The sequence below is a fragment of the Paramormyrops kingsleyae genome, chromosome 2, assembly GCF_048594095.1.
Source record: "Paramormyrops kingsleyae isolate MSU_618 chromosome 2, PKINGS_0.4, whole genome shotgun sequence".
Taxonomy (NCBI): domain Eukaryota; kingdom Metazoa; phylum Chordata; class Actinopteri; order Osteoglossiformes; family Mormyridae; genus Paramormyrops; species Paramormyrops kingsleyae.
The window spans coordinates 2,825,001-2,846,838 of record NC_132798.1 but is presented as its reverse complement, the minus strand read 5'-3'; the positions used below and the strand labels follow the sequence as shown (position 1 = coordinate 2,846,838).

Below are 21,838 nucleotides of genomic sequence, written 5' to 3'. Positions count from 1 at the left end.
CATATTTCCCTTTTGTATTGTACATTTTGAGTTAATGTTTATTAAAAAAATACGCATCTCAGTCAATTGCAAAATTTGTTTTGCTAGCAAATCCAAGGAAATGGAACAAATTGAAGGTTTCTTTGTAACAACTTAATAAAACCATTGCTATTAGATGAACAGAGAATATAGTTATATTTCCGGAGCAGTTCCTCCTCTCAGTCATGTCATCTTCAGTGCAGTAGTCGGCACTCCTGGATCGCTCTGCCTCCCTACTCCCGTTTCAGTGTAAACTTTCATAGAGGCACTGAGTGTACACAACCAAAAGCCCCCCAATCTCTCCCCCCTGAACACAACACACCTTTCTTCATCGTGTGCCTGCTATGTAACTAGGCAGAGGGTTAGATCTGTACTTCTACACTGTTATGGTATCCATACGCACTGTTAATCCTGGTGGAATCCACTCCGCTCAGTCCATGCATCTAATGCACTGTTTTGGACACTTGCCACAACCCTTTTATGTTCAGTTGATTTTCTACAGTTCTAAAATCATCTTATTTTCTCTTTATATATATATATATATATATATATATATATAAATTTTCCTTTTGGTGCTCTGGTTTATCATGAAAAATACATCTGGTGTACTGTATATTTTCATAGGTTCCAAACGATTAGCAAAAAAAATGTTACTTTTCTTGTATGTATTGTTTAGAAATAAAACACTGGTTAAGTACAAGTAAACTGCAGTGGCGTTGTGTACTTTGTTAAGATTGTAAGAGAGTAAGAAAATTTGTTTCAGAATATGAATCACAGCGAGTAGTTATTAGAGGCACAATGTCACAGTGGGCCTGAGTTCATAGTGGGGTACCGCAGGGTTCAATTTTAGGACCACTATTGTTCCTAATTTACATTAATGATATTGACACCAATACATACAGTAAACTGGTTAAATTTGCAGACAACACCAAGGTGGGTGGTGTAGCAGATACTGATCTAACAGCAGAGAGGCTAGAACGGGATCTGGATTTAATTAGCGACTGGGCGGATACCTGGCAGATGAAATTTAACATAGATCAATGTAAGGTAATCCATACAGGGAGCAGAAATATAAAGTACAGATATTTTATGGGTTCCACTGAAATAAAGGTAGCTGATTACGAGAAAGATCTCGGGTCTGGATGCTGTTCAGCCAAATGGCTATTTCAATATTAGTTTAAATACTAGAACTCGTGGCCATAAGTGGAAATTAGCGGGAGAACATTTTAAATCGAATTTGAGGAAGCACTTCTTCACACACCGTGTAGTTAGAGTATGGAATAGTCTTCCTGCTAGTGTAGCGGAAGCTAAAACCCTGGGTTCCTTTAAATCAGAGCTAGATAAGATTTTAATAATTCTGAACTATTAGTTAAGTTCTCCCCAAACGAGCTTGAAGGGCCGAATGGCCCCCTCTCGTTTGTAAATTTCTTATGTTCTTATGAATCAGGTGCTATGAAAAGCAGGCCACTAAATCTGAGATGTTGTCCCCTTGAACAAGGAATTTTGTTAACATCCAGTTTTATTAGTTTATGCGTAGAACACAGAATTATATCTACTTACTATAAGACTGCCATTATAATTATTAGAACAGGAAACGATTAACTTCCCACAGATAACATGTAAGGCATAAAGCACGATAAGCTGACCAATTACACGACAATAATCAACGGCATGTTGGTGTACTGCTGGAGTGATAATTTTTGTATAACTGCACACTTCAAAGTGGTTTATCCTGCTTATGAGAAGGCTAATGAACAAAATGTAATAATAAAATACTCACGGTGAATTTTTCAAAAGATAATTATTTAAATTAACATTTAACAATGTTTCAATGTAATCTTCAAAATATACAGTGGTGCCTCAGTTCTTGAACTCATTATAGCTTGAATTTCTTAAAAGTCGAACCAACCAGTTCGAAAATTTTTTACCTAGAACTCGATCTGAATCTCAGAAGTCAAACCTTGAATGCCGACCTAAGATAACTTGTACGCGCGGGGAAATGAGTCACGCGGCACGTCTCTCAGCGGAAACTAAGGGTATCGCGTCAGTCTCAGCCTCGCATTCACTGTGATAGCATCGTGCATGTTTACACTAGCTGAATACATATATTTAGACAGTAAAAATACATTTAGACAATGATAGACAGTAACAGTAATTATTATAATAAAATAAATTTAAAAATAAAAATTTCTTATTAATTATTTTAATATTAATAATAAACCATTAATACATTTAATTATAATAATATTGTTGTACCCAGTGGGGACGGAAAGGAGACAAAGGCGCAGACATCAGGGTATCAGGGAATACAGGGTTTAATTACAGATAAGGCAGGCAAAACGCAGACGGACAATACAATGACCGGACTGGGGAAACAAACTGAAACGCGGACGAAATATAGAGGACTAATGACAACAACCAGAAACAGCTGATTACGTGGGGATTCCACACGAGGTTAACTGGGGGGCGTGGCACACGGAAGGAGCGGACGATTGGGGCAGGACCCATTGTTTGGATACATTTATTTTCTTACTTTACAAATTGCTGTTTTTATAAATGTGCTTAGATGTATTTAGTACAGTATATGCTCTTATTGTTTTATCCGGTTCATTTTGTGTTTAAATGCTAAAAAAAACATATTTCGGTGTAATTTTTTGGGGCCGGGAAACAATTAATTGGTTTTCCATTATTTCTTATGGGGAAAATTTGATCAGAACTCAAACTTTTTAGAATTCGATCTGGAGTTCTGAACAGATTAAGTTCGAGTTCTGAGGTACCACTGTAATCCGGATACTCAGGATACTCACTGAAAGCAGTAAAATTAGAAAAACATCTCTGATAAGAAACTGTCAGCTGAACTGCGCCTGCGATTTGAAAACTAAGAAAAATGATGCTGATAAGAATGACTGCTCTTTATGAGTAAAAAGTCACACAGGTTTTTATATTAATACGTTTAATAAAATATTAAAACACAGTAATATAAAACTGCAGGGTTGCCGAAACTACCTGTGCGGTTACACGAAAATAATATCTCTGGACCAATACGAAAATAGTATTTACCAAAGCCGTGGTATAATCCTTGAATAATCAATAATAAGTACATTTATTGGGTCTTCAAAATGTCCTGGAAAACAAGAACACGCCTTTGAGCAGTATTTGTTTCTACTCACCATAGAACGGTATGAAGGCTAAATTCAGCCAATAAAATGACAAAACAAACTTCTTATGCTGCTGTCAGGCCAGTTCCAATACTCCCTCTGACCTTGTCTTGGAGTTAGTATAATAATGCTTCCATATGATGGATTTTGCGCTGATTTGGTTTCATTTACTACTGTCAAAAAGTCAGCCATCGATCAGGAAAACCTTATGCTTATGGAATCTTCTGTTTGCCAACCGCCAGATTTAACACTAAGGCTATGGTCAGTGAGATCACTCAGCAGGGACATTCAGACCCTGTTTACTGTCACCTACGTAGAGGCCACAGAGTTCAGTTAACTGGACGATTGCAGCAGATTATTTCCCCCCTCAAATCTATGTTTACAAATCTGTATATTTGACAGTTTTCAAAAAGTAGGAAACCAGAAAAACACCTGGCAGAATCGCCAATCGGGGTTGGGGAACCGCTGACGGCATAAGTTGCGCAGGATTGACTGAAATTGAAATTACACATCTGTGTGTGAAATATAATGAAAAAAATTACTCAAAATATATGCTTGGAGAAAAATGAATGCATTTACCTCTGGTCTATGAGGTCAGAGTGCTCCTGTAATTTATTTATTTTTTTTCATTCTTGTTTTGAGGGATTCTGTTGTTAAATTGGAAAAAAAAAATTGCGTCACTCCAAGTCTAATGCTTTAGTAACCAAACCACATACAATTTCTGAATGCTTCAATCACCTACGTGTAGCCAACCCCTATGTCTTTAAGCTCCAGAGCTCAAAAGTCTTGGCTAGAAACCCTATAATGTGTTTTCTTATAATTTCTCAGCACCTCTGAAAATTAGCTTTTGAAAAGTGTTTAAAGCTGATTTAAACAACAGAAGAATGACATTCTAAATGGTCGCAGATTATTGGTGCTGAGTTTGTGCTGAATAAAAGTATTTGTACCACTTTGGGATAAATGTATTTTAGATAGATCAAATATTTCAAAATATCAAGGCATTTCAGGCTACCTCAAAAGTGACTGAGAGGCTCAGACTCCAGAGAGTTAATAATATGGGTTCAAATGTAGTTATATTAATGTTAATTCATGATGTGTTAATGTTTATTGCTGTTTTTCATTATGTTTTCTTTTCATCCTTGATTTGTGCTGCATGCAGACTTTGGTATTTAGTTTTTTTTTAATAAGAAATTCATTACACCTGTATGACACAACCAACATTCATTTTGCTGCATCTAAGGTCCTGTTACACAATCTGTGCTCTCCAGTTCTTCTCCTGGGCCAGATGTTGACCAACTCAGTCCTATACAATATGTTACTTTTTATTGTAATTATCATGGTTCTTCTGTGTCCCTCCTAACAATGATTTCACTATTCCAAAAGTTCAGCATTTTTTTTTTTTTATAAACGTTTGCAGCACATTCAGATGCACCTTTCACCTACAGTATCATACCCCACAAAGCAAATTCATCTAGTCTGTATGTTACATCTTGTGTTTCGGGTGTGAAGTGGTACTTGTAGTATGCATGCAAAAATTCCAATGCTACAGTAAATGCCAAAATGGTATTATATGGCTTATAAAGCTCGAAATGATATTAGAATAAATACAAATGAGGGCCCTTGCACTATAATTGTGGAATGTAAAATACTGGGGACAGATATTCAGCTCTTACCCTCTACCATTTACTCTCCACCTTACTAACAAAACTAATCACTGTCCATCAGACAAATTGTTACATGACACAAGCAATTACCTATAATTATCCATTCAAAGAATCCTCATACGTCATGAAAAATTACTGACGAAAATGAAAACAAATAGTAGTTTTTCAGTTAAATATTAAAAATGTTTTATTTACTGTACCTCCATCATTCATACTTTTGGAATTTTTATGCTCCCAGATTTTTGCTGATGACTGTGTCTGATGCATTCCCATAATCCCATAGTTTCTTTCCAAATGTTGAAAACATCAAAACTTGAGAATCTGAGGAAGTATGTCGTGTTTTTCTGATTTAGAAATCCCGTCTCACACATTCATTTTGTGGTGAAAACTCCCATCTTAGCTGTTTTTAAAAAGGCTTAATTTATCTCACTGTAATCTTAAGCATTGAAAAAAAAATCAAAAGAATAAAGGCATTATTATATTAAATGATTGGAATGACTGGAATGCCTCACCTTAGTACAGAAATTGCAGCTAGATGACAATTTTGTGTTTTTCGTATATACCTTCAGTCTTACTGCAAACAGAGTACTCAGTAGTGCCCACTGAAAACAAAACTTACGGAAATATTAACTCCACACCTGGCAAAGACAGTTAATAAATATGAATTAAAAAAATGTCAAAACACTAAAAGAATTGTTTGATAACCAAGTTTTTTTTCTCTCCTTATGTTTAGCAAATCCTGTACTATCCTGTAGTATATAAACAGTTTTTGGATGCTTAAAAAAAGCTTGAATTTCTTTTGCATTTTTCATTTTATGACAAAAAGTAATGATACTTAAACCATTCTGTTCAGTATGATAAATTTTAGGTAATAAGTCTATACATCTATTTATGCATTTATTTATTACATTGACAAAAAATGAATTGGTTCTGGTGTGGGTAGTCACGCTTTCTGTTTAAACAGATCGATAAGTGTCAACATTTGCACAGTGAACACTTTTTCCTGCACCTCAGACATCACTGTAGTGCTGCATATCTCTACGGCATAATATTGATGTTATTAGAAATTTATTATGATCATATGCAGGACCTGAATGATTCATTGTCAAACTATTGTACATGGAGGTAGTGTTAGTGTTTAGCTTGATCTGATGGCCTGCATTTTTGTGTGTGTTTATTTTAGGTGTGTTTGGGGCATTTGTTTCTTCATTTAATCCTTGCACCATTATATATTTTACTGTATTGGACTATGGATTTTATTATTACAAAATATAGACAGAGATATTAAAAGTGCATGACCCTCCGTCACACATAATGTACATTTTTTTCTTTTCTGCATAACATTTGATAACCATCTTTCAATCAAATATGACAAAAAAAAAACAAATTCAGACAAAAATACAAATTTTCATGTAGCGTTTAGTTTTTTTGCATAATTGAACACACTGATGTCTTGCATAACAGGCTTGTTAATGAACAGTTTAAATGTATTATTCTAAATATATAAATTTTTGTGGGTTACATTAAACTATATTTTTGGCAATTTGAAATGAAAAGACACTGGAACAAACATAGCATCTTGTGGTCATTCAGTTCCGTCTCCTGCTTATTTTAGAGAAACTGCCCACTTGAATTGCTAATGTGTCATTGACCAGTTAGTTTTCTATTTTACCCAAAGTTTGTTGTCTACAAAGAAATAAGGAAAACATGAACAAATGATTACTGGAGGTTTTGACTTGCTTTCTAAAAAGCATTCTTGCGGTAACATCACTGCTATAAGTCAATTTGACTGTAAAAGGCAAATAAATTTTATTTAATATATAATATTATGCCTATGTAGTCCTTTGTAATAAAGATTTAATTGGCTATGGTACAGGTATCTTGATATCAGTTCCAAATCAAAACAATCCTGTTAGCTGTCAAAATTAAATGTGTCCAGGTGACTTTCTTGATTTGTTCAGCATTGTTGATCTTCTTTGCCAACGAAGTTAAAGCACCATAAAAATAATAATAATAAATAATAATAAAAACATTTGCTTTCTGTCTCCAACCATTGGCATTTCTTGTGCAATACATATGTTTCCTCAGTACTCTTTTCAACAGATGGTATTTTAACTCATTGGACTTGTTTTCACAAGTCCCCTTAAAAAAAATATAAAAAGAATATTTTATGCATTCATTTTAATTATCACTATTAAGGTGTTGGACGTGTTAGTTTTTATGAAAACCATCCAAAGAGAAGCCAGTGAAGAAGGACCTATGACGAAGGCTTTTCATCGTAGCTTAGACTCCGCATAAGTGTTGCGTGGAATGGACATGATCTTCTCCACACAAGACACACGTGTCTCCTGTAGTGAGCTGTGCCACACTGAGCTGGATGGTCGTGTCTCATCACTCCGACAGAAAGCGTAGGGTACGGTGTCTGTCCGGCTCCGGATGTAGGCACTACGCAGAAGGGCCCCACAGAACCGGCTAATGTGATCCACCCTCCTCAGGATAAGATGAGCTTTCCTGAGAGAAGGGACACCAGAAGTCACTCATCGTGTAGCTGCTTCTCCACTTTGATAAACTACAGTCTAAGTCAAGTACTTTCTGTTATAAGTACAACATTGTAGTGGGAAAGCAACCGATATGGCAGACTTTAGAAGTTCATATGTGGTATAAGATATCCAAGATCCAAGGACTAATCCAGGATCATGATCTGCAAGTCATAGAAAATGAGACATCACTCATTGCTGCAAAATGATACCTTTAAAACTTAAATATTAAAACATTAGCAGAGCCCTTTAAACTAGGCTGGGCAATATTGGAAAAATTTACATTGCAATATTGGAAGTCTTTTTGATAAATATTATGATATTTATAAACCCTATCCATACAGTCTGACTTTACTGGGAAAAGCAAGTCAGTAGCTAACATTCTGGTTAACTCACCAAAAGGTCTGTACTGGTAAACTGACAATTGACTCTCATTTAAAGCTTTACTTAGAGTGAATTTCACAGAACATAAATTTCAAGAACATTTTACAACCAAGAGAACCTACGTGTACATATAAAAATAACATAATAAAGCATAATGAAATTCCCTTACACTTGTTGCTGCAGGTTTTGCTAATAGACACACAGCAGTGCATGCTAACAAATCACTTGCTTTTGCTTAATATCCTCTATGGAACACAAAATATTTCCATGAAGTTAAAGACAAATGTTTTCTGGTGATCACTTCTTGTTTGCTTATTTACATAAGAACATAAGAACATAAGAAATTTACAAATGAGAGGAGGCCATTCGGCCCATCAAGCTCATTTGGGGAGAACTTAGCTAATAGCTCTCTCTCTCTCTCTATCTATCTATCTATCTATCTAACTATAGTGTTTAACTGTACAACTATACACACACAGATATATATTATTTATATATATTATTTTTTTTAACAAATGACTGGCTTCAAGAGAGCATGCAAAACTCTTGCAAAAACAGCAGAGGTAAACTTCAGAACAAATGAACCATAAACTTATTAGAGAATGGATAAACCGCATGTCCGACCAGGAGGAGGCCCCAGGGCAGACCCGGGACACGCTGGAGGGATTATATCTCTCGGCTGCCTGGGAATTCCTGGGAATTCCCCCGGAAGAGCTGGGGGAGGGGGCTGGTGAGAGGGAGGTCTGAGCATCCCTGCTTAGGCCCCGTGACCTGACCCCAGATAAGTGGCAGATGATGGATGGATGGATGGACGGATGGATGGAAGGATAAATCACAATTAATGCTATTCCATCCATCCATTTTCTGAAACCACTTGTCCTATTCAGGGTTACGTGGAGTCTGGAGTCAATGGGCACAAGGTAGGGAACAACCCAGGATGGGGCGCCAACCCATCACAGGGCACAAGGCAGGGAACAACCCAGGATGGGGCGCCAACCCATCACAGGGCACAAGGCAGGGAACAACCCAGGATGGGGTGCCAACCCATCAAAGGGCACAAGGCAGGGAACAACCCAGGATGGGGTGCCAACCCATCACAGGGCACAAGGCAGGGAACAACCCAGGATGGGGCGCCAACCCATCACAGGGCACAAGGCAGGGAACAACCCAGGATGGGGTGCCAACCCATCAAAGGGCTCACTCAGACTCACAACATTGGGCAATTTGGTAACTCCAATTAACCTGAGCATGTTTTTGGACTGGGTTGGGGGGGTGGCGGTGGGGAGCTGAGTACCTGGAGAAAACCCCACGCCGACATGGGGAGAGTAGGCAAACTCCATACACATGGATCCGTGGCAGAGACTTAACAAGGTCAAACACTGCCAATCTTAGGCCATAGATAATACATTGTCCTTCATCCCTAAAGCCCAATCAGTCCCCTCTAAAATAATAATAGGACCTTCCTTAGGTCACTTTTTTTTTTTTACAAAGTTATTATATTATTTATGCCTCATAACATAGTTAAGAAGAGCTGTCCCAAGCATGTGATTCACATAAGCTTTTGAATCGGTTTCCTAACTCTACCAAAAGCAAAAATTACCTGGAACATTTATTAATTTAGTCTAAATAGTTTAAGTGCACAGAGCCTTGATCCTTGTATACCAGATGTTACCCAATAATAAGGTCAATCATATAAATAGGCCAAGCAGTGGTTTTAAGGACATTTCAATATCAGACTAGATAAACCTTATTTAAATCAAAGGATACACAAAAGGGTCTGTCTGTGAGTGTTTTAGAAATGTCAATAAATAAACCATTAAACACACTTAATAGTTGATGCACAAATGCAATATTTATAGCAACAGTATGATTGATACATTTAAATGTCAGTTCTAAGGGCAAAAGCAACAATAGTCATGATAAGATCCTGTAATTAAAACATTTTCAGAACCAGTGCAGACTGCTTCACCAAGTTTTTATCATTTCCAGAATTGTCTTGGAGAGTTTTTAAAGTTTAATTTTACTAGCAGCTGGACAAACATATCTGAAAAATAATGCTTCCTGAACTTTCGTCTTTATATTCAACAGCCGCAAACAAACAACCATAAAAACCATAATGCAAATTTAAGCAGCAGAGGTCATACATCTCACAAGCAAAGAGAAAAATGTTGAGGTCGCATTTTCAGAGGGAAGATTATATGGCATTCCCAGCTGCCACTAACTTAACAGTGACATTTATTTATATGTGTGCACATCTTTGGAAAAAAAGCGGGAAATGCCACACCCGTTCACATGGACTTGTTATGAAAAATGCAAGGGAGAAAACAAACAGAATAGAAGGCTAACAAAACAAATTGAGCATTGACTCATTCATAACCACTGTAATAACCAACGTGACCAGCTTTTCCCGGAACATTTCTTATGTTGTTTTTTTATGTTTTAATTGACAACTGTGATCCTACTAAAAGATTTGCTTATTCAAGTGTTTCTCAAACTCTGCATGAATGTAAGCATCCACAACACCCTCTGTCCTCACTAAGTACTGTAGACATTGTTAGATTTTAACCTCAAAGGGAAATTTATTGCTTTTGTGAAACTGATTCCTCAAGAAAGGATGACAGCACAGCTGCTGTTACGACTGTCTCTCTTTCTAATATTAATGCCATGTTTATAGAAATGAACATTATGCAAAATAACTTACACAAATGCTTATACAAGTAATTCTCTTTTAAAGAAAACAAATAAATTGATCCTGAAAGCATTGTTTTTTTGGGGTAGGGGGGGTACATCAAACCACAGACACTGATATTTTTTGGACGAAGATGATGTTCGTCATCACTACACCGACAATCATGGGGCAAACAGGTACATGCCACACAGAGGTAAGGCACTTGGGTGAGCAGAGAGGAGGAGAGCACTGGCTGTGAAAATGTTTGTCAAAAGCCACCTGCATGATCCTCAAATGTTTCAAGCAGAGATTTACGAGGTGAAACTTTCTGGCCCTGTTTCATCAGGAAAGAACTGCACACTGGCGTATACAGTGAACTCATCACACAGGGAAATCGTAAATATATATGTTTATAAGTTTTTGTTGAATCTGTTTTATATTTTACTCTGCCGTGCTGGTTCTGTAGGCAGGTGCTGAGTAAAGCCCAGTCTGTCATTACAGACAAAACTCATCCACTGCATCAGAGATCTGTATCCCTTCCTTCTCACTAGTAAGCTGTCCCACTTGAAGACCAATTGTTTTAAACTTGTCCCTTTAGTTACAAATCTTTGAAAATCTGTGGCTAGGTAAAGCTTACAAGTAATAGGAATTTTATTATTTTTTATTCATATATTTGCATGTATTGCATGTAGTCTGGTATTGCTGCAACAAAGTAGCCTTAGGGAAATTAATATATTGAACTTGACTTGAGGGAAATTCTACAAGTTTCCACCTTGTAGAAGTTGTCTAACAGGCAGCAAGACAATGACCCAAAACACACTAGAAATCCCACTATACAATGGTTTAAGAGGAGGCAAATAAGAGTTTTTTTAAACACTATTGTCAAAATACAGGCCTGAAGTGAGAGGTAGTCAGTTTTCATATAAGGACAACAAATATGGGAAAACTGTCATAATTAAATAAAAGGCATAAACATCAGACTATTGCTAGTCTATTGTTAGATTCTCTGTCTAACAAAGCTTCTAAAAAATATAAAAGAAAGTGAGGGGACATTCTCTGTTTGAACTTTTATAGCCAAACAACTACTTCATGTCAGAAATTATAGCAAGGGAAGCTGTTGTCGGTGTAGACAAATTGCTGGGCCGGCCTTCACTCAGTCACCGCAGCGGAAGCCTGTATTTGTCCTTGTTTGTGTCTATGAGTGTGGCAGTCATACTTGCTTCTGGTAGACAACACTGTGGCTTCGTGGCTGACCGGCGCTTCCCACTGCATCGTGGGGAAGCCCAACACCCAGCAAGGTCACAGCCAGGATACACAAACACTGCACCCCACACTTCTCTTTTCTCCCATAATACGTGGGCCTCAGTCAGCCACAGAAGAGAAATTAAAGGGAAAATACCGTTGAAGCTGGTCAGTAAATACAGTGTATATATTATTGTGGTGCTAAATAATATTAAAGGAAATCGAGAAAGCTGATTGTTAGTTTCAGATTGGTTCATTGCCATATTTAGGCTTTGTTGGGCTTTGTTGAATGGAAAACATTGCCTTAACAGAAGCAGACAACAGCTAGCAACTGAAATAGTTCTTAATGCTTTTGTTTTGCTCATAACTTAAATGGAAACCATCAGAAAATTTAACATAAATATTGAACATTAAGGCTGGACTTTAGTGCATCGTTGTTCAATGGCTGAGAAACTGTCCAGGAACCCCAGATGTGATTTTATGTGACCTTTACTTTTTTTTTTTTTTTTTTTTTACAATATATTGCATGATATTGATAATAAAATTACCGTAACTGACTTTCTGTTGGCGAGTATTAAGAATAATAACTGCAAAATGAAAATGGTTAAATAAAATGAATGTATAAAATAATCATGCACTGTGATGGACAGGCACCGTGGCCAGGACCTCCTCTCCCTGGGATTACTGGGTATGTTCCACGCTTGCTGCTGTACTACTCTGGATGAGTGGTTATGCAGGAGTAGACGGATGGACGCAATACAGACCAAATGAGAATATTATATAAACCTGGTGAAATGTCTAAGCAGCTAATGTTTCTGAAAACTGAGTAAGTCTGACCTGCTGTGAAGCGGCTTCTTATGAAGGGCCTGGTTTGAAATGTAAGCCAAATGAGGTCAGGAGAGGTGACTGGAGCAGACAGGGCAGGACTTGTCAGGCTCAGGTGGCTGGAGCAGACAGGGTGGGACTTGTCAGGCTCAGGTGACTGGAGCAGACAGGGCGGGACTTGTCAGGCTCAGGTGGCTGGAGCAGACAGGGCGGGACTTGTCAGGCTCAGGTGGCTGGAGCAGACAGGGCGGGACTTGTCAGGCTCAGGTGGCTGGAGCAGACAGGGCGGGACTTGTCAGGCTCAGGTGACTGGAGCAGACAGGGCGGGACTTGTCAGGCTCAGGTGACTGGAGCAGACAGGGCGGGACTTGTCAGGCTCAGGTGGCTGGAGCAGACAGGGCGGGACTTGTCAGGCTCAGGTGGCTGGAGCAGACAGGGCGGGACTTGTCAGGCTCAGGTGGCTGGAGCAGACAGGGTGGGACTTGTCAGGCTCAGGTGAGTGGAGCAGACAGGGCGGGACTTGTCAGGCTCAGGTGGCTGGAGCAGACAGGGTGGGACTTGTCAGGCTCAGGTGGCTGGAGCAGACAGGGCGGGACTTGTCAGGCTCACCTGGGGCCGAGCTCGTCCTCACTCCGCCACACGAAGTCGCCGAAGCGCTCATAGTGCGAGTCGTAGTGGTACTGCACCCGGTAGAGCATGGGAGGAGGAATGTCCATCAGCGTGTTGTACGCCATTTGCTGCTCCTTTCCGCTGGTGTAGCCGTTGTACAAGTTGTACACTTTGTCTGCGATCTCTGAAGAAGACATGAACACAATAATCTCTACTCACATTTTTTCAGATGCAAGATTTTTGTCAAGTATTGCTCTAATGCAGAAGGATGCAAAGATTTTGCACTGAACCATTCTGATAAATACGTCTGTGAAAATTTGTTTTATTGTTAACTTTAGGATGTTAAGTGAATCTGATGATTGTATATTTGTGCTCTATAGGTAATAAATACTTCATTTCATTTTAGTGATTTGGGAAACGCCCCCTCACCCACGTGTGTAATGGGCACATACCCTCTGCCATATTGTCATCGACCACGGGGCAGGACGTCCGGACAAAGACAAAGCTGGACTCCGAGTGCCGTCCCCGGCTGTCTATGGCGTGAAGCGTGAACCTGAGGGGGCAGAGAGACAGCTCTGTGCGCAGTGCAGTGCGAACCTGAGGGGGCAGAGAGACGGCGCTGTGTGCAGTGCAGTGTGAACCTGAGGGGGCAGAGAGACGGCGCTGTGTGCAGTGCAGGGTGAACCTAAGGGGGCAGAGAGACAGCTCTGTGCGCAGTGCAGTGTGAACCTGAGGGGGCAGAGAGACGGCGCTGTGTGCAGTGCAGTCCGCAGTGGCCATGCTAAGCTTTTCGTTTTTTAGGCCAGCACCACACCATCCACGACAAACTTGAAGTCCTTCATAAACGAATGATTGCACGGAGGCCATGAAAGACAGAGCTGAAGGGATGAAGTTTTCTAACACCAAGACAGGTTTCTTCATTTCCACGCTAAAATATTATGCGAAATGGAACATGCTGTTATTTCATTGTGTGACCCCACAGAAAAAAGAAAGCTTCAACTTACTGCAGGTTAATAGAAAAGATTCCCAAGGGTAATGTTACCTCTTCCAGCACAGATTAAAGAAATATTAGCCATAATAGTTTGGTTAATCACATATTATCTACCTTCTAATGACAGAATTCTGTTTAAAGATAAACTGTTGAAAACTTGTCTCATGTGAAAACTCATTTCCCTCACGGACAAAGTTATCCAGTTGTGTATCATGTTCCTAATCATGTTTTGAAAGTTAATGGAATGCAAAAAACATAGATTTCAGTGTCATCCCTTTGCTTCTGATTTGACCTACAATACTGGGGTAGAAATGAATTGATGTGCAAGTCACAGAGGATTAGACCGCTGGCTCTCATAAAAAGCTTTAATGCTCAGGATAAGTCTTCTGGGTACATGTGCTGCAAAGTGTGATTCCTAACGGCTCATTGTATGCTTTCGGATATTTACAGAAATAAAAGTGTCTCGCCACATTATCAAACTGCTGTCTCATTTTAAAGATTTTACAGAAAAATTAAAATTGACAATGTAAACATTTTTTATAAAGCACCTTTTTCAGTTGTATCTTACAGATATTATTTTCCTGATATGCTGCCACTGCCTAAATATAAAGTTCTGTCATGTTACAAACTAATACAAGATACTTGAAACACTTGCTATCACACGATTTTTTGATATACAGTGAGTATAAAAAATAATCACCCCCTGTCAAAAAAATCCTTTTTATCAGTCTCCAGTTATTCTTGTTTTTTGTTTTTAATTATTTTTCAAGACTGTTGCTATTTTATCTTTCACTTGGATATTATCAGCTGCATTGAGTAAATTAAGCTGGACAAATTCAGTTCTGTTGTGCTTTCACTTCAGTCTGTAAAATGACAAAACATTTTTTCTTTGACGGGAAGATTCTTTTCTATATCCATTGTACTCTCACTGGCCACAGGTACAGCTCACTAGCACTGGGTTGGACCCCCTTTGGCCTTCAAAATTGCCTTAATTCTTTGTGGCATAGATCCAACAAGGTTCTTGAAACTGTCCTCAGAGACTTTGGTCCATGTTCATATGATAGGATCATGCAGTACCTGCAGATTTGTCAGCTGCACCTTCTTGATGCGAGTCTCCTGTCCACCACATCCCATGGATGCTCTACTGGACTGAGATCTGCTGACTGTGGAGGTCATTTGAGTGCAGTGAACTCATTGGCATGTTCAAGAAACCAGTCTGAGATGATAAGAGCTTTGTGACCTGGCATGTTATCCTGCTGGAAGTAGCCATTAGAAGCTGGGTACACTGTGGTCATAAAGGGATGGACATGATCAATAACAATACTCAGGTAGGCTGTGACATTTTAGTGATGCTTAATTGGTACTAAGGGGCCCAAAGTCTGCCAAGAAAATATCCCCCACACTATTACACCACCAGCAGCCTGAATTGTTGGGCAGAATGGATCCCGGCTTTCATACTGTTTATGCCAAATTCTGACCCTATCATCTGAATGTCACAGCAGAAATCGAGATTCATTTCAGCAGACAACATTTTTTCCAGTCTTCCACTGTACTACTTTGGTGAGTCTGTGCCCACTGTAGCCTCAGCGCCCGGTTCTTAGCTGACAGGAGTGGCACCTACTGTAGTGTGGTCGTCTGCTGCTGTAGCCCATCTGTTTCAAGGTTCAATATGTTGCGCGTTCAGAAATGCAGTTCTGCATAGCTTGGTTGTGATAAGTGGGTATTTGACTCACTGCTGCCTTTCCACCAGATTGAACCAGTCTGGCCATTCTTCTCTGACCTCTGCCATCTACAAGGCATTTTCGCCCAAAGAGCCGCCATGCACTGGATGTTTTTTTTCTTCCATTTTCGGCCCATTCTCTGTAAAACCTAGAGTTATTTGTGCATGAATATCCTAGTAGATCAGCAGTTATTGAAATACTCATAGCAGCACGGGGGACCTTGGCTCTGTACTTTGTGCTTCTGGGATCACCTCCACTCACCACATCTTTGCTCAGGGTTTGTGGGATGTAACAGTGATTCAAATTGTCCATGCTTGGCTTAGCGTTATGCTACCCATATGAATCCATCATACAAAGACGGATATTGAAGAAATGCACAGTCAGGGTCGGGGTGACTATTCTGCAATCTGTGAGTCCACATAATGGGCTCAGTTATAATTTAGATAAAGAATAAGGAGGAAAATCAACAATGAATGCCCCTCTGATTTTGCTGAACCTCATTCCATTCCCACATCAAACAAAATGACTTCTTTGCTAGAGGGCTGCACAGGAATGGAGAAAGGGTGTAATACCGCGGATATCCATGGTAATCTGTAAGAATGGAGAAATCCAGCGGTAAGAGCGGAAATGGAGATGATCTTTAGGGTATTCCTGTGGGGATGGTAGTAGAACGTACCGGAACGCCATATTAATGGTAATGAAATTGCATATATACATATTCTTATATCTGCTATATTAATTATGAGTCCTTTTGCTCCATTAAATTATTTGTTCTCTTATTATTTGTTCACCTGGTGAAAGTATCAAGTGAGTAATTTCATTATTGAAATATTTAAGGGCAAATATGTTTAATTTTACTTTGTACTGCAGATGTGTTGGAGAACACAGGGAGGGGGTGGGGTGGTTTTCGGGCATGTGGGGAGGGGGCGGTTTTCGGGCACGTTGGGAGGGGGTGGGGCAGTTTTCAGGCACAGTGGGATGGGATGAGGTGGGGACAGTTTTAAGGTACGTGGGAATGGGCTGGGGACAGTTTTCAGGCACGTTTGGATGGGCTGGGGGCAGTTTAGATGCTAATGGGGACGGATTGGGATAGATACAGTATCATCCTTGTGCAGCTCTCTGTTCTTGGCCTCTGCTTGTCACACGGGTTCACATGGATTCACCAAACAATGTGCAGCGAGTATTACAAAATGGACCGGACAACAAAAATAACCCTAGAAAGGTGTACTCCAGTACTCTAGCACTTCACAGACATTCAGGGTAATAGCTATGGGTTTGCGTGTCTGGCATATTCATATAAACAAATGTCAGTGTTCATAAGCGCAATATAAAAGACAAAACTAAACTGTTGTCCAAAAAGAATATTACTGCCTATCTCAAGTCTGCCAAATTCCACTTGAATGATCAAAAGGACTATTGGAAGAATGTTCTGTGATTATCCAAATGTAGAACGTTTTGACACAGATAAAAATAAAATGCATTCCAGCAGAAAAACTTAATCACAACCGTGAATCATGGCAGTAGGAATATCATGGTTTGTGGCTGCTTTGCGACCTTGGGACCTCAGCGGTTTGCAGTCATTGAGGGGAAAACTTCTGTTAAAGTATGCTAGCAAACATCACAGAAGAGTGTTTATCCATACATGAGCTGAAGTGTAAAAGAAAAGGAGTTATGCAGCGCAACAACAATGCTACACACTCGACAGCAGGATGGCTAAAGTGGAAAATAAAAATCAGAATTTGGAATCAAAAACCCCCAAGCTCCCTCCAACTGAAGTGCTGCAGTATGACCTGAAGGGAGTACTCCAGGCAGAGCAGCAGAAAAATATACATTTTAGACAAATTTCTGCAGCGAAATAGGTCCAAATGCATTGAAGCTAGAGGTAGTGTCATCAATTACTATTACATCAAAAGGACTACAAACTTTTTCCAGTAGTGAATGATTGACTTGCTGCATTCAAAAAAGCCAGGAAATGGTATAATGGATTATTGTGTGACTTGCTTTAGTCAAATGCTCTTTGTTTATTGTTAGGACTTAGGATGAAGATAATGCAGTTAAAAATCCTGCAAAATATAGTTCTAAATTTCTCTCATCACTGTATCTCAGTAATGCATAGCTTGATATACGTCAATTGGTAACACTTTACTTGAACGGGCACAAATAATACAGTATTATGCTATTACTTACGTATTAACCACAAACAAAATTTAAGTTACATTCCGATCTTATGTTAATTTATTATTAATGAATAGTGATGCATATTTTATCTCAAGCAGTTACTGTATTTGTTACTATATGTGTTAATTCTGTAAACCTTTATGAACTACTGAAGGAACTATTGCAGGAAGTCATAAATAACACAAGTTAAATACAGATCTCATATTTGTTCATCATTAATGAATCATGATGGATTTTTCATCCCAAGCTAGTTATTATATTTGTTACTATACATTTTAATTTTGTTACCTTTGTGAACTACTAAAGGAACTAAAAAGGAACCATTAAAGGAACTAAAAAGGAACCACTAAAGGAAGAGGTAAGGAGAAACACAAGTGAAATACTGATCTCATGTTTGTTCATCAATGAATTGTTGCAGCTTTTCTCAAGTAGCAACTATATATGTCCATGATTTGTTCATAATTTGTACTTGAGTAGTAACTGAAGTATTTGTGCCCTATCAAGTAAAGTATTACCCACTAATTTAAAGCAAACATTTGGTGATGATGGCCAGTACCTTTGCTGTCATTCTCTTCTCAGTGAAGAGCTTCTCCTCCTGGCCAGTTTGCTGCCTTGCATTCCTGTTGTGATGTTGTCAGACCACAGCAAGCCTAATACTGTATAATCTGTACACCTAACAAACATAACTGAAGTCGCCCTCACCTGTTTGAAAATCAAATAAAGATACTACTTATAACTGGTCAAATAATCATTCCTCTATTATCAGACACAGAAAGAAAATTTGCACCTGGAACTGCTAATCAATCAATAGGCATATTACATACAGTATGCCAGAAACTTCTGTTCAACTTTTCAAAAACGACCAATCCTTCTCTGACAGAGTTCATGACCCAAATCGCTAAAATATCCAGGAATTACAAATTTGTTGCCAGCACACATAAATTCTCAGAAAATGCAATTCTGTTGAGGGGAAAATCGATATTTCCATGCCTTCATAGTAAGAACTTGTTTTAATAATATCAATAGTACCACTGATGAGTTTTCACATACAGAACCATGTTCAAAGCACCATATATGAGATATGAGTCTGCAGGGGTCATTAATAATAATAATAATACTTATTATTATTATCATCATCATCATCATCATCAGAGGTGGAGATTTCCAGTCCAGAGACTATGAATCCAACCAGTTTAGTACTCTGTGACTGTGACTCCTTATACTGGTTGATTGAAACAAAATCTTGGTCTGGACTTTTACTCTCTGGATCTGAAATTTCCACCTCTGATTATTATTATAATTGTTATTATTAATAATATTATTATTATTAGCAGTAGTTGTAGTAGACCTAAATAATTTCATACCATAAAGCCAATAAAATGGTAATATTTTAATAAGACAGACTGTCCTGATATATAGCAGTTCCAAACAATCGAGCGTAAATACACCGTCAATCAGCTGCCTGTAATATTTACTGCTATCGGCGTACATAATATGAGGGGACAGAGATGGACTGCCAGTAAAAATGCTGAAGAATAATATTGGCAAGAGACAACTGTCTTTTCTGCTTTCTTTTCTCATGGTTCTCTAGCTTTCATTCTGAGTCTTTCATTAGTGGTCACTAAGTTATTTCTATTGTACCCCAGAGCTAGATCACGGCATCATATTAAAAAAAACGGAGAAGTGACGCAGCAGGTGCAGCGCCGTTATTTTTTTATATAATACACTCTGTACCACAGGTAAATATAATGACACTCTCACAAAGTTTGGATGCTAAGAATCTTCTTTCCCGACTGTTGCTGTCTTTTAACATAATAATGTCTTTTAATGGAACCTTGTCAGCTATGACGTATAAAAAATAGCATCATTGCCTTATTCTAGATACTAACAAAGACATTCGGCAGTCAGCAGTTACAATTATATTAACACATTATTAAGAGAAAAAAATATGTAAAAGCCTACTTTCCCAATCTGTTCTAGAAAGACTTATTTTGACTGCATATCTATGAAACCACTAGAGGGCATATTTTTTTATCGTAAACTGATAAACTAGAATGGACATGTAGACCAAGAACGTTTACTGTGGTAAAGTTTATGCATTCATGTAATCAATTTATTTTAAACCAGTAAATAATTACAGCTGCACGAAATTTAACTTTTTTCCATAGGACTTTATATCCTGAGGCTTATATGCTTTTGAACATTTAAAGCTTTCATCATGTTTTTGTCTTTTATGTTTTTAACACAATTTAACACAAAAGTAAATGTGTAAGATATAAACACTGAAATATTTGATACATAAATAATAAATTGAGCAATTTCTATTTTCTATAATATGATTGATTGTAGAAAGGTCAAATTTATTTTGAATTATCTTGACAAGCCTTAACTATTCTATATTGAAGAAATGGCACCATGAACCATATGGACACGGTGCTATGTTCACTTAATGGCCTATGGAACAGAGCGAAAGAAACCTGGTGAGGACTGCCACCCTTAAAGCTATCTTCTAAAATCTAAAAAGCTCTACACAGTCCAATGGTGGAAGTCTGTCAACACTACGAAGAAAACTAGAATAAGATGGTGTCAAAATGAAAGCCATTATGATAAATAGGCTGCATAGAACATAGCACGAGGCAGTCGAGTGACTGTCAAATAAAATAACTGGTCAAATGACCAAAGTAGAATAATCCAGTGAGAGTTATATTTCCCAGTCATGCTCCTTATGACCCGTTGATATAGAGAGAGACCTAAACAAGAGCCAAAAAGGTGCTAAGTATAACATCAAAACTACCGTGAACTCGCTTATCATTTAAAATGTGAAAAATGTGAAAGCCTTAGAATGGGCAGGCGAACATTATAAAAGGAAAAGTGCACCAAAGCCAGACCAAAAACCACTGGGATAACTACTTCCAAGAATGCTTTCCCAAACATAAAATTCTGATTACAGATAATAATAATAATAATAATAATAATAATTTTCAAAATATAAGTGATTGTGTCTATTCTTCATTACTTGTTTTTACATGTTAGCAATAAATGTATATGTCAGCTAAAGGAGGCAATAGGTAATAAATATTTTTTTGTAAATATGAAAAACCATTTATAAGTCCAGCATATATTCCTTATCCTTTAGTTTAACAAAATAGCATGCGTACCTAAACCAACGTCTTGGCTAATGAATAATGATTTCCATAAATAAAATATATTTTAAACATTGAGCTGCTGGGTAACAGTTCAGAACAAAACATTCCAGTTGATCCCAGTGAGCATTATTCTTTGTTCCACAAGCTTTCAGTTGAGAATGATAAAAATCTGAAATCCACAAAAACAGAAGGATGTATACTACAAGATTATTTTAACTTTTTCCCAAGGGGACATGCCAAAGAAACCAGACCCCAACAGCCTGGTTACCCCCAGTTACTGCATCACGCGATCCACCAGAAATGGAGCTTTAGGACATGCATTTCATTGTAAATACAAAAATAAAACTCCACCACTAATTTTCTCAGACGTCCACATCTATAGTTCTCAGGAATTATTTACACTGATGAAGACCCCAGAAAGCTATCGTACGGTAAAACCTTATAACAAAAGGAGAGAATGAAATTATTTTTGAACAAACATGCAAATGATACAGTGAACAATTTCATAACATAAATGGTCCTGGAAACAAAAATGTATCGCTTTCCAATAGAAGCTTGTATCAATGTTAGAGCAGTTTTCTTAGGAAACAGAAGAGTGTGAGAAGCATCATTCTTCTGCTGTTATTATTTAATAGGAAATAGAAAAACCCACGGAAAGTTTCAGATTCTCCACTGGTTCCAGCAGTACCAACAAATA

The 21,838-nt window shown here is 38.2% G+C and overlaps 1 protein-coding gene across 11 annotated transcripts in view; it reads right to left on the bottom strand.

Annotated features, from left to right (window-relative positions):
* Positions 1 to 4,801: 4,801 nt before the first annotated feature.
* LOC111842706 (astrotactin-2-like) overlaps positions 4,802 to 21,838 on the bottom strand; it is a 226,399-nt gene continuing 209,362 nt past the window's right edge. For 6 of the 11 annotated variants that reach the window (XM_023809608.2, XM_023809609.2, XM_023809610.2 and 3 more), the window contains 3 exons: positions 13,558 to 13,658; positions 13,106 to 13,289; positions 4,802 to 7,351 (listed from right to left, as the gene is read on the bottom strand). In XM_023809608.2, the coding sequence (XP_023665376.1) occupies positions 7,114 to 7,351; positions 13,106 to 13,289; positions 13,558 to 13,658 (523 nt within the window). In that variant the 3' untranslated portion in view covers positions 4,802 to 7,113. Of the gene's footprint in view, positions 7,352 to 12,508; positions 13,072 to 13,105; positions 13,290 to 13,557; positions 13,659 to 18,551; positions 18,698 to 21,838 lie in introns of those variants that run through there. The other 5 variants (XR_002837973.2, XR_002837974.2, XR_011984366.1 and 2 more) reach the window with 4 other exon arrangements.